This window comes from Lemur catta, chromosome 13 (assembly GCF_020740605.2).
Source record: "Lemur catta isolate mLemCat1 chromosome 13, mLemCat1.pri, whole genome shotgun sequence".
NCBI lineage: Eukaryota > Metazoa > Chordata > Mammalia > Primates > Lemuridae > Lemur > Lemur catta.
In genome coordinates this window covers 11,109,308-11,122,930 of record NC_059140.1, presented here as the reverse complement: position 1 = coordinate 11,122,930, position 13,623 = coordinate 11,109,308, and the positions used below count along the sequence as shown (strand labels likewise).

The window sequence follows — 13,623 nt, the reverse complement described above, 5'->3', positions numbered from 1 at the left end:
TAATAATCTGGGAAGGCCTGCAATAGAGAAACCTGCTTCAAATTTCTGATTTTTTGAATTTTTAAACTAAAAATACATACATTCTAAAAATTTCTGACCTTCAGGCTAGGCTCATTTCTGCATTGCCAGGACTCCCGGCTGCCCTTTTGCTTCTACACTGGAAGCTGCACCGTCTAATTTCTTGGTTTCACTGATGAATAGACACTGTAGCATGTTAAATGGTATTTTATCAACCCTCATCCCCACAACTTAGCAAGTAAACTGTCTCTTCATAGACTACTCAAGAAACAACTGATGAATCTGAAAGATAATTGCTTTTAATTTTCTAAATTTTCACTTATGTAACATAATAAAGGCAGATTTATGTGACCTGATAATGACATTTTTACAAAAAACAGTTCCCCCCCAACATTTGGTCAGTAGTATATAAATATTTACAATGAAAAAATAGGCAAGGAAAAAGGAAATGTTCATTATCCAAGTCCATTTCTTTCCAATGCTTATCAGTTTTGTGAAAATAAAATACTTCATTAACTTTTTCTAGTCATTCATATGTACACACTGTGTCAGCTGATGTTTTCAAGAAATTTAGGTAGCACTGTATAAGGATGTTTTTGTTCTACATCACTCCTACTTTTTTCTATATTATTTTAAAAGTTATCTGAAATAGTAAATGAAATATAAAAATGTAAACTCTGAAAGAAGAGAACATAAGAATAAATATGTGTAAAGGTAATGCATTAAGATACAAAGTTTCTAATAGATGTTGGTATTATACAACACTAGAAAACCAAAATAAAATGCTCTATATATTTTTTTAGCAGGGAGATTGTTTCAATTTGATTACATTAACAAAGATTGCCTCTGAAGAGGATGTTAAAAAAATAGCAATGATAATACCATCTCAACTGATGAATATCCCATCACCCTAATTTTCTCTAAAAGAAACTGATGTTCTTAAAAATGACAAATATAAATTATATCACAGACAGCTTAAAAAGTCTCAACAAATTACAGTACTTTTTAACTATGAAGACTATTAGAAATAAATTTGAATGATGCAGCCAGCCTATTTAACTGAGTGATATTACAAATATACTTAACTCCGCTGTATAAAAACGTTGACTTGATTCTACCACACGACATGCCAGTGACACAGTGGAGTGCTCTCAGGCAGAAAGGGTGGCCCCCTGCAGCATGCCAGTGCCTTGAGAACCAAAACGTAGATTTTTACGTCAATAACACATTAGTAGCATTTGTAGGTCCTTGGGATGACCCGTGCAGCTTCACGTGTGGGAACTGCGCCGTCCCCTGGTGCCCAGAGACACGTGGAGTCTTGGCTCTCTGGCTTTATAATGTTCATTAAAGTCCAACCTGAAGCTCAGAAACTGAAGACTTTCGTCAGAGCTGGTTGTCAGTAACACCAAAAACTGTTGCACGATACCCTGAAAAGAGAAGGAATAAAATATTCATTTCAGAAAAGAACTTATCTCCACTGTTAATCCCCTCTGGGTATGTTTTTCCTTCCAGATCAACAAGTCTTTAGTAAACACCCCCCAAGGCGGGCGTCCCAGGGGGACCTGAGAGCGGCTGCAGAACCCCAAAGTTCACACCCACAGCCAACACACGTTTGGAAGAGTTACTCTTTCTACAAATACAAATTAGCAATGAATAAATTTTACTTAAAAGTAGCTAACCAACAGGTTTTTCCTTTTTGCCTTGAGTTCCACAAGAATAAGCAAAACAGCAAAGGAACTGATGTTAAAACATTCTATTCTTATTTTGAATACAAAACTCAGCATATGCGTTTCTTTCACATGATTTATGAAAAATGTTTCATCATCATGGAACCCTGACTGGAGAACAAATGGAGAACATAAAATGGATCCACAATCACAACGGAGACCTTGAGGTTCCCTTGCTGTTGAACATATGGCTACAGCGGTCTTCCTGATGGGGGTGCAGCGTCCTGTTACCGCCTCGTTCTTCAGGGGGCTTCGTAAAGATGTGACAGTTTACTCAAACTTTAATGTGACAAAATGACTGTTTCTATTTAAGGTTGAAAGAGTCAGTGAGTACAAACTCCATCCCTGTCAAGTTTCACAGCCTATGCCACGCCAGCAGACATTTACTGTTCAAGGATATTCCTGGTCATCCCACGCATTTTCTAGCTGTCTTAGAAAACCTCTCATCTGCAGAGAAAAAAGTCATGGAAGCACCGTGTCCTCATCAACCCTCCTCAAGTCCTCACCTGCTGGCATTCCCCTTTCCTTGCTCTGGTCAGAAGGTGAATTTCAAAGCTCACATGTGGCTTCTGGGGGAGTACCTGGAGAGTTGGTATGTATGTAGGCCCAGATGTATCACATAGATACGTGTGTGAACATCACTCTGTCTTTCTAGGTGATGGGAGAAGAGAGCTCCTAAGGAATTATATTGCCGAAAATATAGACAGTAACTTCCTGTTAAGTGATGAAATTGACATATAAAGATCCATGAAACTGACTATAAGAAAATCTAAGGAATATTTCCTCCCACAGGTTTGGGACTCTGGCTATTCAGTCATAAACCGCAAACGATGAGTAGCTGTTAACACCCCACTGTTTCAAGTACACTACAGAGAACAGAAAAGGACTTCTGCTGTTATGGAAGGAAAATCTGAATGGTAATGATTTACAAAGAAGATTAAGACTGTAATTTGAATAAAACTGGGATTATACTGATTAAGATTACTTTTTAAAAAATGTATTAACTCCATCAAGGAAATGTGTAACCATAAACAAGAACATCATTGTCTCTCTTAGAAATGAGAATATAGACTAATGTTTCAAATCATATGTTACTGCTTTGTAGCTGTACAACTATCTTATTTTCATGAGTAGAATGGAACTAAACCACTAGGTATACATTTTTAAGAAATATGAATGCATACTATATCCATAACATGAGTTCAAGGAGGTATTTCATGTCAAAACACCTACCCAATAAGGATCTTCTGTACAAACATAAACCTGTCATTCCCACCAATTACAAAATTTGTTTTCAACAAAAATGTAAAAGTAGGCCAATGTAAGAGTAAGATCACTTGTAAAAGTGACAACTTTCCCCCTTGGCTGTCCTGAAGAGAAATACAAAAAGTGTGAGGGACCTGGAACACAAATCAGATGCCCACAAAACAGGGTGGGTGATGTTTCATTTTCCACGTTGCACCACATGAACAGACCAGTACACAAAACCATAATTTTTAAAGGTTTGAGAGTCAATGCTCAGTAAGTCTAATTATTAATAGTTATAAGCAATTGAATGAAAAAATTCTTTATGAAATCTTCTCATCTGTATTTCTGTCATAAACATGCACAGGGAAAAGGAAGAAATGAGAAACCAGACCCTCAGAAATGGAAATGGAAGCAGAGTCAACAGACACACAGCATAGCCCCCAAGACCCAAAGTCCGTGCACACATCAGCCGGCTGCCGTCTCTGTCTGGGCTGGGCATCCGCGGCGGAGTCAGCTGTGTCCAGCAGGGGTACCCCCTCAGGTGGACAGTGGGGCCCCCCTCCTGGGCTCGTGCCCTGGCTGCACATGTGCACTGCCGCAGAGCCAACTGCCACACGGTACCACAGGGGTTCCAGCATGCAGCCAAGGTGGGAACCACCGTGGGCACTACTCACATCTACACATGTAAGCACCAAATTGACGGCGCAGATCCAACTCTTATCATTCTGAAAGCAACTGTCAGTTACAGAAAACGGGCAACATGGCTTGGGTAGCAATTTCACACGGATACATACCTGGTAGAAATGTGTTAATATCCGCAACTGTGAACACATTTTTGGTATAGATTCCTTAAATTCTTGAACCCTTTTCTCCTCCTCCTCTTCCTCTGCTGCTGTCACTCCCCACTGGCCCTGGAGAATCAAAAGCCCCAAATGGAATTAAAATCTCTGACGGAAGAACTATTTGTAGAGTGGGACAGAGAAGGGGCGTGTTAGGAGTGGGGAGACATATGCTTTCGATGCCCTTCTCTACTGTTAAAAACTTTTATGATAATTTCTCATACCAAATTGATCTCTAGATCAGTTTTTTCAATTAATGTATCTTGGAAATATTTCGTATGAATACCTTTGAGCATAGCGAGAATTGCCTCATAGCTCATAGTTTTTAATAAGTATTGTATTACATTGTAAAACATGTAATGACTTATATAATTCCTCACAACCAAATCAGTCTTTTGCTGTCACGATCCTGTAATGTCTTCCAGTTGCATTTCATCATTTCTTATACAGACAATAAACACACGGCTGGAACCCACAGTGCAAGCACTGGCACCCCGTAAACCTTGCTTTAATGGGAATGTTTACTATTTCCCTAATACGATGCATTTGTTTGTATTTGAGATATATCCATATATTTCTATTTTTAAGATTGCTTTTAATCAATAGTGAATTTGACTAAATGGCTCTTCAGCTAGCATATATAGGAATTATCACTGAATACTTTTCTTCTTATCAAGGATGATCAATCACACTACTATTATATATTTATTGAGCCTTTTCATTCCTGAAATAAACCCTAGTCTTAGTAAATTTTAAATTCTGCTAGATATTTTTCACTCATATTTTACATAAGATTTCTCCATCAATATTTATAATCCAGATTTGTTTTTTCTTTATGAGTTGATACCAGCCTCATGATGCTTCCTGCACAGAATGTGGAAACTGTCCTTGCCCACGACTTGGAATAAGTAACTCATGAAGTACCAGAGTGTCCCCCCTGATGACAGGTTTGGGAGACTTTGTCAGCACAGCTGATGTGCTGCTTTTTGGTGGCACAGCCCTTCAATAACTTTATTTCTTCTCTAGTAATTGTTCTGTTTAGAATTTGCTTTCTCTTCTGGAATTCTGGAAATCTCTAGAAAATCATTCATTTTCTTCATGTATGTAGATTTATTTCCATAGAGTTAAGCAAAATAGAACATTTTTCCACGTGTATTTGAGCCTTCTCTTCCCATTATTGACTAGATAGTAAGTTATAGCTTATTTTTATTTCCCACCATCCCTCATCCCCCCAAAAGGGTCAGCTCTTAAATTTGATTAGATTTTTTTTCCTATTTTCTAATTCATTAATTTTTGCTCTCATCTTTACTAATTACATCCTTTGGCTTTTGTTTAAGACTAATTGAGTGCGGTGGTGAGAGAGAAAGGCTGGACCGGGGAGGTCCGTCTGTAACTGACCGCACAGTCAGCAGAAGGGGACACGCTGCCTGGGGACCGGCCGCCTCCGCCTTTCTTCAGGTTTCCCTTATTGCCACTTTCCAGCTCCTCAAGTGGGATGTTTAGTTTCCTTACTTTCGTTCTCTCCAGTTATTTATATAGGCATTAAGGGTTACAGATTTTCATAATTATGTCCTTATTTATGTGTATTTGATCTTTCACAGTCTGCGAGAAATAATTATATTCTAATGTTAATGTGTTTCAATCCATTTCTCCTTATATTAATATTTACTGGCTTGTTTTTTTTAATGAATACTGACACTATACTATCTGGTACTTGTAGGGAGCCCTCACTGTTTTCTATCTTCACTGTTACTTGCATGTTTTTATCATTCCAAGGCATCCTTCTTCTCTTGTTTACTATTTGTGCCCTGAAACATACTGCCTTTCTTTGAAGAATTCAATTTGCTTTGTATGTCCTGTCCCTTGTTTTCTTCATGAACTTTCTACATCACTCTGTTTTGGGTGTCTTTTCAATACCAGAGCTTCCCAACTAGCAGGTCTGTCCTCTAAAAAGTCAGCTCAGCTACAAGCCATCTGTCCACCTACCTAGGGGTACCAACCAAACATGATCCTTTACTGAGAGTCCTTTTATTACACATGTTTAACCCAGTCGCCTTTATTGATCTGACGGATATGTCTGTTCTTAGTTCTGTCTTCATATTTATGACATACTTTCCAGCTTATTTGAGGGTGGTCATCTTTTACTATGCAGTCTGTATTTCTTCTGATAACCTGGAGGATTTATGTATATTTTTTAGTGATGTCACTTTCATCACCTATTTCTCTGGATGGCATCAACACCAGATGTAGGCAACAATGACTACTGTCCTCCTTCCTTGGCCATCCAACTTTAAGATAACATATTCACACATTTGTATCTTTAACATCATTTAACATATTTATGCCTGTTTCACTTGATTTATGAGCTTTAAACACTATCTTTTGATGCCTTACTATAAAGAATGAAGAAATCATATTTACACTACTTTCCAATTCTTCTTCCCCTACCAACTTTTGTCTTTTATTTCTTTAAACAAGATTTTAAATTATACTATTTTATTGCAATATAACACACATTAAAAAGTATACAAATCATGAATAAACAGCATGATAAATCATCATAAGCATGAATACACTCATGTCATCACCAACCACGTGGAGAACAAGAACACCGCTAGCATCCCAGAAGATGATCTTGGGGCCTCTTCCAATCACTCCCTTCCTCCCAGGGAACTCTAGCTATTGTGAGTGACACTTGGTGGACGTGGGAAGGCATTTCTGTTGGGCAAGTGCCCAGAAGAGGAAATGCTGGGTCAGAGTGTTCCTAAATTCAGCATCAGTCACTGCCTACCAGTTTCCAAAGCAGCTGCTCCAGTCCACCTTCGACCAGCAGCACAGGAGAATTCTCACCCTCTCATATACTCACCAACATTTGCTGCTGTCTTTAAAATTTTAGTCACCCTAAAATTCTAGTCATCCTGTTAGGATGTGATGTATCATTGGGGTTTTTAACTTTGACTTATCTGGTGATTAACGAGGGTACCTTTTCATAAATTTAAAACATGTTTTTAATGGGGTTCTCTTATTGATTTATAGGAGCTCTTTACACATTACGAATGAGTTATCACTTACATGGTACAGATAACTTCTCCCCTGCAATAGCTTACTTTTTCCTGCTCTTAAGAGTATCTCCAACAGACATTACTAATCTTAACATAAAGATTGTTAATTTCCTTTACAGTTAATACTTTTTATACTCAATTTAAGAAAAGTCTCCTTACCTCAAGATCGTGAAGATATTCTTCACTCTGCCCCCTGAAAGCTTTAGCACCTGACCTTTCATGTTTAGACTTAACCCTCCCTTGTACTGGTTTGTGTGTGTGCTGAGGCAGGGTCAGGAGAAAGTTAGCTAACATCACTTACTGGTCCCGAGTTCCCCAGGCTCTTGGTGCCAACTGTCGTGAACTAACAATCTCCTCGTGTGGGACTCATTCATTTCCTTGAGCCAACACCACACTTTTAATGACTGTAATTTTATTGTAAGTCTTGAGCATATATGTATACTCACTTATAAATGTATCTCCTTTAATTTTGTTCTTGTTCAGTAGTCTGTGACTTTAGGCCTTATGTATTTCCACATAAATTTTAGAATTAGTTTATCAATTTCTACTAAAAACAAAAATTGCTGAGATCAGAATTGGGATTTCACTGAATCTATATATCAATTCTCCAACCCATGAACACGTCATTCTACTATTTATTTAGAATCCCTTTAATATCTCTCAATGATGCTTTATAGCAGGGCGATGTCAGCAAACCTTTTCTTATAAAAGGCCACAGAGTGTATGTTTTAAAGGTTTATAGGCCACATGGTCTCTCTGCAACTACTCAAGTCAGCTTCAATGGCACAAATAACAAAACAGCAGGGCTGTCCCAATAAAACTCTATTTACAGAAACAGATGTGAGGCCAAATTTGGCCTGTGAACCTTAGGTTGCCACACCCTGTTTCACAGTTTTCTGTATAGAGGACTTACATACATTTGTTATACTTTAATGCTCTTTTAAGGGCATTTTTTTAAAATTTCACTTTATTGATAATAGAAATACAATAGATTTTTGCATAATGACATTGTTTTCAGCTACCTTGCTAAGTTCACTTATTAATTCTAATCAATTATCTGAAGATTACTTTGGATTATCCATGCCTACAGCCATAACTTTTGAAAAAAAAAAAAAAAAGAGCTTTTTTTTCTTCTACTCCATATTTCTTCTTGGCTTGCGACACTGACTGGGACCATCAGTGCAGAAGTAGTGTCTTCTGTCTCAGGGAAACACTTTAATATTTCACCACTGAGTATGATGTTTTGCTATAGATTTTTCATGCAAACCTTTTTATCAGATTTTGCTTGATATTAAATGACTTTCTCCATCTATTGAGATAATTATATAATTCTCCTTTAGTTTGTAAATGTGAATTACAATAATTTTATTAGAATAATAAAAAGAGCATTGTATTCCTGGAACAAGCTTAAACTTGTCTGTACTGTATTATCCTGTCAATGTATCACAGTTTGGTGATACTTTGGGGTTTTACTTCCATGTTCATGAGAATTAGTCTAAAGAGCAGAGAGTGACAAAGTTAGACCTGTCTAAATGTTTTGTTTTGTAAATTTGACTTTGGAATCAGGTTAATATTTTTCATAATTATATTCATTTTTGTTTTGTGAATAAAACAATCCCCAGAAATTAAAAGCCAAAATGAAACCAACTGATATAACTGTGCACTAAGTCTGTGGCATAACCTTACGAGAGTAATCATTTCAAGGGACATCATCACATGAAATTTGAATGCACTTACCTAGTGGGATATATTCTAAGGGAAAAAAAAAAGAATTGCAAAAAAAGTAAAACTATTTTAAAACTGTACCATTGGTGGTAGTATCAGGATTCTCATTCTGAGGAGGCCGTGTGCATGGACATGTGCATGGATGTGGGTATTGTGAGAGAGCAAACAACTAAGTATGATAACATTGGAAACCAAGATTTTCAATATTTAACATATATTTAAAAAATGAAAGAAGTGAATGCCCTTTTATCCTAAATTTGAGTTGAAAAAATCATTATAAATGTAGGGGATTTGAAAAGTGGAAGAAAACAGAGAAAAGCCATGAATTGAAGGAGGAGGACCCTTTGGGAATCCTCTACCTAACAGCAAGATGAAAAGAAAAAAATGACTGTGAGTAAAAAAAAAAAGCTGTGAGTAAAGCAAGCAGAAGCCAACTCCATTGCAACGCGTATCAGCAGGATTCTAGAATCTTCTATGAGTTGTCTTACATAATCTCTTCAGAACTTCTGTGGACCTCAGGTCTAAATGACTGTCTCAAAATTTATTTTGCCCTATGAATTTAAATCACTTCTCAGATGCAGTTTTACGGTTCATCTTTCTCCGTACATCCTTCAGCATATCTGCTTAACCTACTCTGATAAACCTGAACTTGTTATATGGCTCTGCTGATGGCTGGCAGTCTAGAGAGACCATCAGGCCGGGCGCGGTGGCTCACGCCTGTAATCCTAGCACTCTGGGAGGCCGAGGCGGGTGGATCGCTCGAGGTCAGGAGTTCGAGACCAGCCTGAGCGAGACCCCGTCTCTACTAAAAATAGAAATAAATGATCTGGCCAACTAAAATATATATAGAAAAAATTAGCTGGGCATGGTGGCGCATGCCTGTAGTCCCAGCTACTCGGGAGGCTGAGGCAGTAGGATCGCTTAAGCCCAGGAGTTTGAGGTTGCTGTGAGCAGGCTGATGCCACGGCACTCACTCTAGCCCGGGCAACAAAGTGAGACACTGTCTCAAAAAAAAAAAAAAAAAAAAAAATAGAGAGACCATCAAGCCCTGTACAACTGGCCAACGAATTATTATCAGAGTGTTAAAATCCTATGGATTGGTTTTTTGTAGAATTTTACAGCTTAGTAACTCTCCAGAAGGGCAGATTCTCTGGGCCACGTGGGCAGTTTTAAAAATAACAGCAGTGGCTAGCATTTATTGAATACTCACTAAATGCTACATAATTCACATACTTTATTCACATGTAAATAAGTAACTCTATGAGGTCATATTCATTATCACACCCATCTTACAAATAAGGAAAGTAGGTCTTGGAAAAATTAAGTCATCCAAATGCACAAAGCCAGGAAGTAACAGAGTTAGGATCGAATCTTCAGCCTGTCTGACTTACATCAACCCACAGAGTTGCCTGGGCAAGACCCAGGAGACAGTGTGCATGCAAACTCTACCACGCTTCAGAGTCACCAACACAACACTTTGGATGATGAGATGACTCTGCCATACAAATGTTTCCAGAATATACCAAAGAAATAACTCGTGCTTTCAGTGGTTGTGGATTTTCCAAGCTAAATATGGTCCTCTAGCACAGGTTTTAAAGGAAATAGTACTTAAAAGTAATATTCGAATCGTACTGACTCAACAATTTGACCATCCCCAGTAAGTATGGTCATACGTTGCTTAATGAAGGGGTACATTCTGAGAAATGCATCATTAAGCAACTTCCTCACTGTGTGCATAGAGTGCACTTACACAACCTAGATGACACAGCCTACTACACACCTAGGCTCTATGTTACAGCCTACTGCTCCCAGGCTACAAAGTTTGCACAGCATGTTACTATACTGAATGCTGCAGGCAACTGCAACACAATGGCAAGTATTTGTATATCTAAACATAGAAAGTGCTTAGGACAAATTAGGATGGACAAGAATAAAAGAATAAAAAATAAAAATTTAATAAAAGAAGATTAAAAAAGATAAAAGAAAGGTGCTGTAAAAATATGGTGTTATAATCTTACGGGACCACTATCATATACGTGGTCTGTCTTTGACTGAAGGATCATTATGTGACACTTGATTGCATCTTGAAAAACTAAAAGATTATACAGATCATAATATATCAAAGAAATCTTATAAACAGCCAAATTTGCTTAATAAATCTTCCCAATCCCAGGTCACTGAAGACACATGTTGGTAAAGTCACTGAAAATAACCTAAAGTGCAGAAATTTGGCTCATACACACAAACAACACACACACACACATACACATACATGTGTACAGGCAGATACACACATGCACACATATACATATATGCATAAGCACATAGATACATATGCAAACACACATAGGTTCCACCTTAAGATCGCTGTACTTACAAGATTTTTTGACTTAAGGATGGGTTTATCAGGATATAGGCTGAGTATCCTTTATCTGAAGTGCTTAGGACCAGAAGTGTTTCAAATGTCAGATTTTGGAATATTTGCATAATGAGATATCTTGGGGATGGGACCAAAGTCTAAACATGAAATTCATTTATGCTTCACATACACCATATACACAGAACTTGAAGTTAATTTTACACAATATTTTAAATAATTTTGTGAATGAAACACGGTTTGTGTACACCAAACCATCAGGAAGCAAAGGTGTCAGGTGTGGAATTTTTCACTTGTAGCATCATGTCAGTGCTCAAAAGTTCCAGATTTAGGAGCATTTCAGATTTCAGATTAGAGGTGTTCAACTTGTATTAAATGCATTTTCAACGTACAATATTTTCAATTTATGACAGGTTTATTGGGACGTAATCCTATCTGTATATATATAACATTTGCAAGACGAGTCACAGTGTATGAGATCCACCAGCTTTGTAAAAGCAATGCAGAGCTGGGGTGTGGAGACACCAACACAGATGATGTCAGCATCTCAACATTTACTAATGAAAACTGGCAAGAATTTGTGATTCTCCTAAATGCTGTCTTTGTTTTTTCCAATGTGATGATGAGAGTGATGACTCCTCCATCGTTAGAACAGTCAGTACTTCCTTAGGACCCTGAATGCAGTGGGAGTATATCTCACCTTGTATGAAGATTTCTGCAGGAAAGCTATTTGCTGCCACCTGTGATTATCGTGGCAAGAAGTTCACTATTAAAACTGATAAACTAGTATAAAAGTCATACCTCAATTTCATGCTGTTTCTTTTTCTCTTCAAACTGTAATCGTCTCTGTAATTCTTCCAAAGCAGTTCTGTATATTGCATCTTGAGCATTCTGAAGTTCAATAATTTGATCAAATACAGCTCTAAGTTGGTTTAAAAGTGCCTAAAAAGATAGACGATTTTTTATGAATAGAGCCTCAACGTGCTTACTGTTTCTAAATAAAATACTGATAATTAGTAAAAAGATACTATAAAACAAGACATCAACTCGAATTCTCAAAGTGTTCATTAGTTGTTCATTCACTTCACAAACACTTACTGAACACCTCTATTCCTGAGCAGCCCTGTACACGGTACTAGGGAAACACAACCCTGCACTTACCATAACAAGAGCAAATGCTACTTACTGAGTCTGACGGGGTGCCAAGCTCTCTATGCAAATCATCTCCAATTCTCACAACAACCTTACAAAAAAGAAGCTCTACCCCAAATTTCAAAGCTAGACAGTAGCTAGTTATGAGTGGAACTATTCCAAGGATTAGAAAAGACTAAGAAAGCACCTCACGTGGTTTTTTTTTTGAGATATATCAAAACCAGATAATGGAAACCTCAAGAAAAAAATACTTAGTAAAATATAAAAAGCAAATTCAGCAAGGTTTATTTTAAAAAAAAACAACCGGTATCACATTTTATACTAGGAATAAAAGGATGGCTTCCACTGAGGAAAAACCTCTTAATGTTTTAAAACATATCAATGTCATAGCACATATCTCTAGCTCATTGCTTATAACCGCTGGACAGTATTCTTCAGTGTACATCTACCGTGACTTTTGTTAATCTTTTTCCTAGCATAAATATGGAAAGAAAAAGGAAATAGTGAAATGTAAGGCACAAAATCATTTATGTAAATTAAAAATATAAACATAGGAAAGGCCACACAGCAAAGACATTGAAACCGGTGCAAGTAGTGGGAAATGGTGGGGGTGAAGTTAGTCCCAACGAAGCACGAGAGGGTCTTACCAGATGTCTTTGCAAACATCACAGCCAACAGTGAAACAATTGCATCCCTTCAACGTTGGGAATAAGATAGGAATCCCCTTGTGGTTGGGGTTAAGGCAGCTAACACTCTAAGGGAGGAAACTCAGCAGAAGACAGACTGTGTGAAATGAAAGAAACAACACTGTTTCTACCTATAAAAAAATATGTACCAAGAAAATACTGGAATATACAAGAAAATAATGGAATATGCAAGAAAATATTAGAATAGAGAAATAGCTAAAAGATCAAAGTAACAAAATCAATAGCATTCCAGACCAGCCAAATTTCACAAATGTAGTAATAATCTAAAAAAAAGATTTATAAGAAGTTTATGGGAGAAAAATGATATAACTGTATTGAGAAGCATGAAAGAAACCTAGATAACTAAAGAGGCTCCTGGCCCGTGCTTGGGAAGACACAATATAGCTGATTTGGGGAGAAACTGAGATGCTGAGCTAACTGTATTGTTAAAACAAGTTGAGGCCAGGTGCTGTGGTTCATGCCTGTAATCCTAACACTTTGGGAGGCTGGAGCAGGAGGATCGCTTGAGCCCGGGAGTCTGAGGTTGCAGTGAGCTATGATGATACCGCTGTAGTCTAGCCCGGGTGACAGAGCAAGACCCTGTCTCAAAAAAACAAAGCAAAATAAAAAACCAAGTTGAGCTAACTCTATTGTTAAAACAACTTTATAGTTAATGAAGATATGTCCAATGCCATTTCTCATCACCAGCTGGCTGAAGGACTTACATTCTACTCCGTTAAAATATTTTCCTTTTTGCAGGGACAGCAATACTTGGGTTCAAAATTCATT

General features: G+C 37.5%; 1 protein-coding gene across 1 annotated transcript in view; it reads right to left on the bottom strand.

Moving 5' to 3' along the window:
- Positions 1 to 295: 295 nt before the first annotated feature.
- The window catches only part of TUBGCP3 (tubulin gamma complex associated protein 3), an 86,312-nt gene continuing 72,984 nt past the window's right edge, over positions 296 to 13,623 (bottom strand). Inside the window, exons 20-22 of the mRNA XM_045567660.1 lie at positions 11,798 to 11,938; positions 3,788 to 3,904; positions 296 to 1,445 (exon numbers count right to left, since the gene is read on the bottom strand). Of these exons, the coding sequence (XP_045423616.1) occupies positions 1,287 to 1,445; positions 3,788 to 3,904; positions 11,798 to 11,938 (417 nt within the window). The 3' untranslated portion in view covers positions 296 to 1,286. The remainder of the gene's footprint in view (positions 1,446 to 3,787; positions 3,905 to 11,797; positions 11,939 to 13,623) is intronic.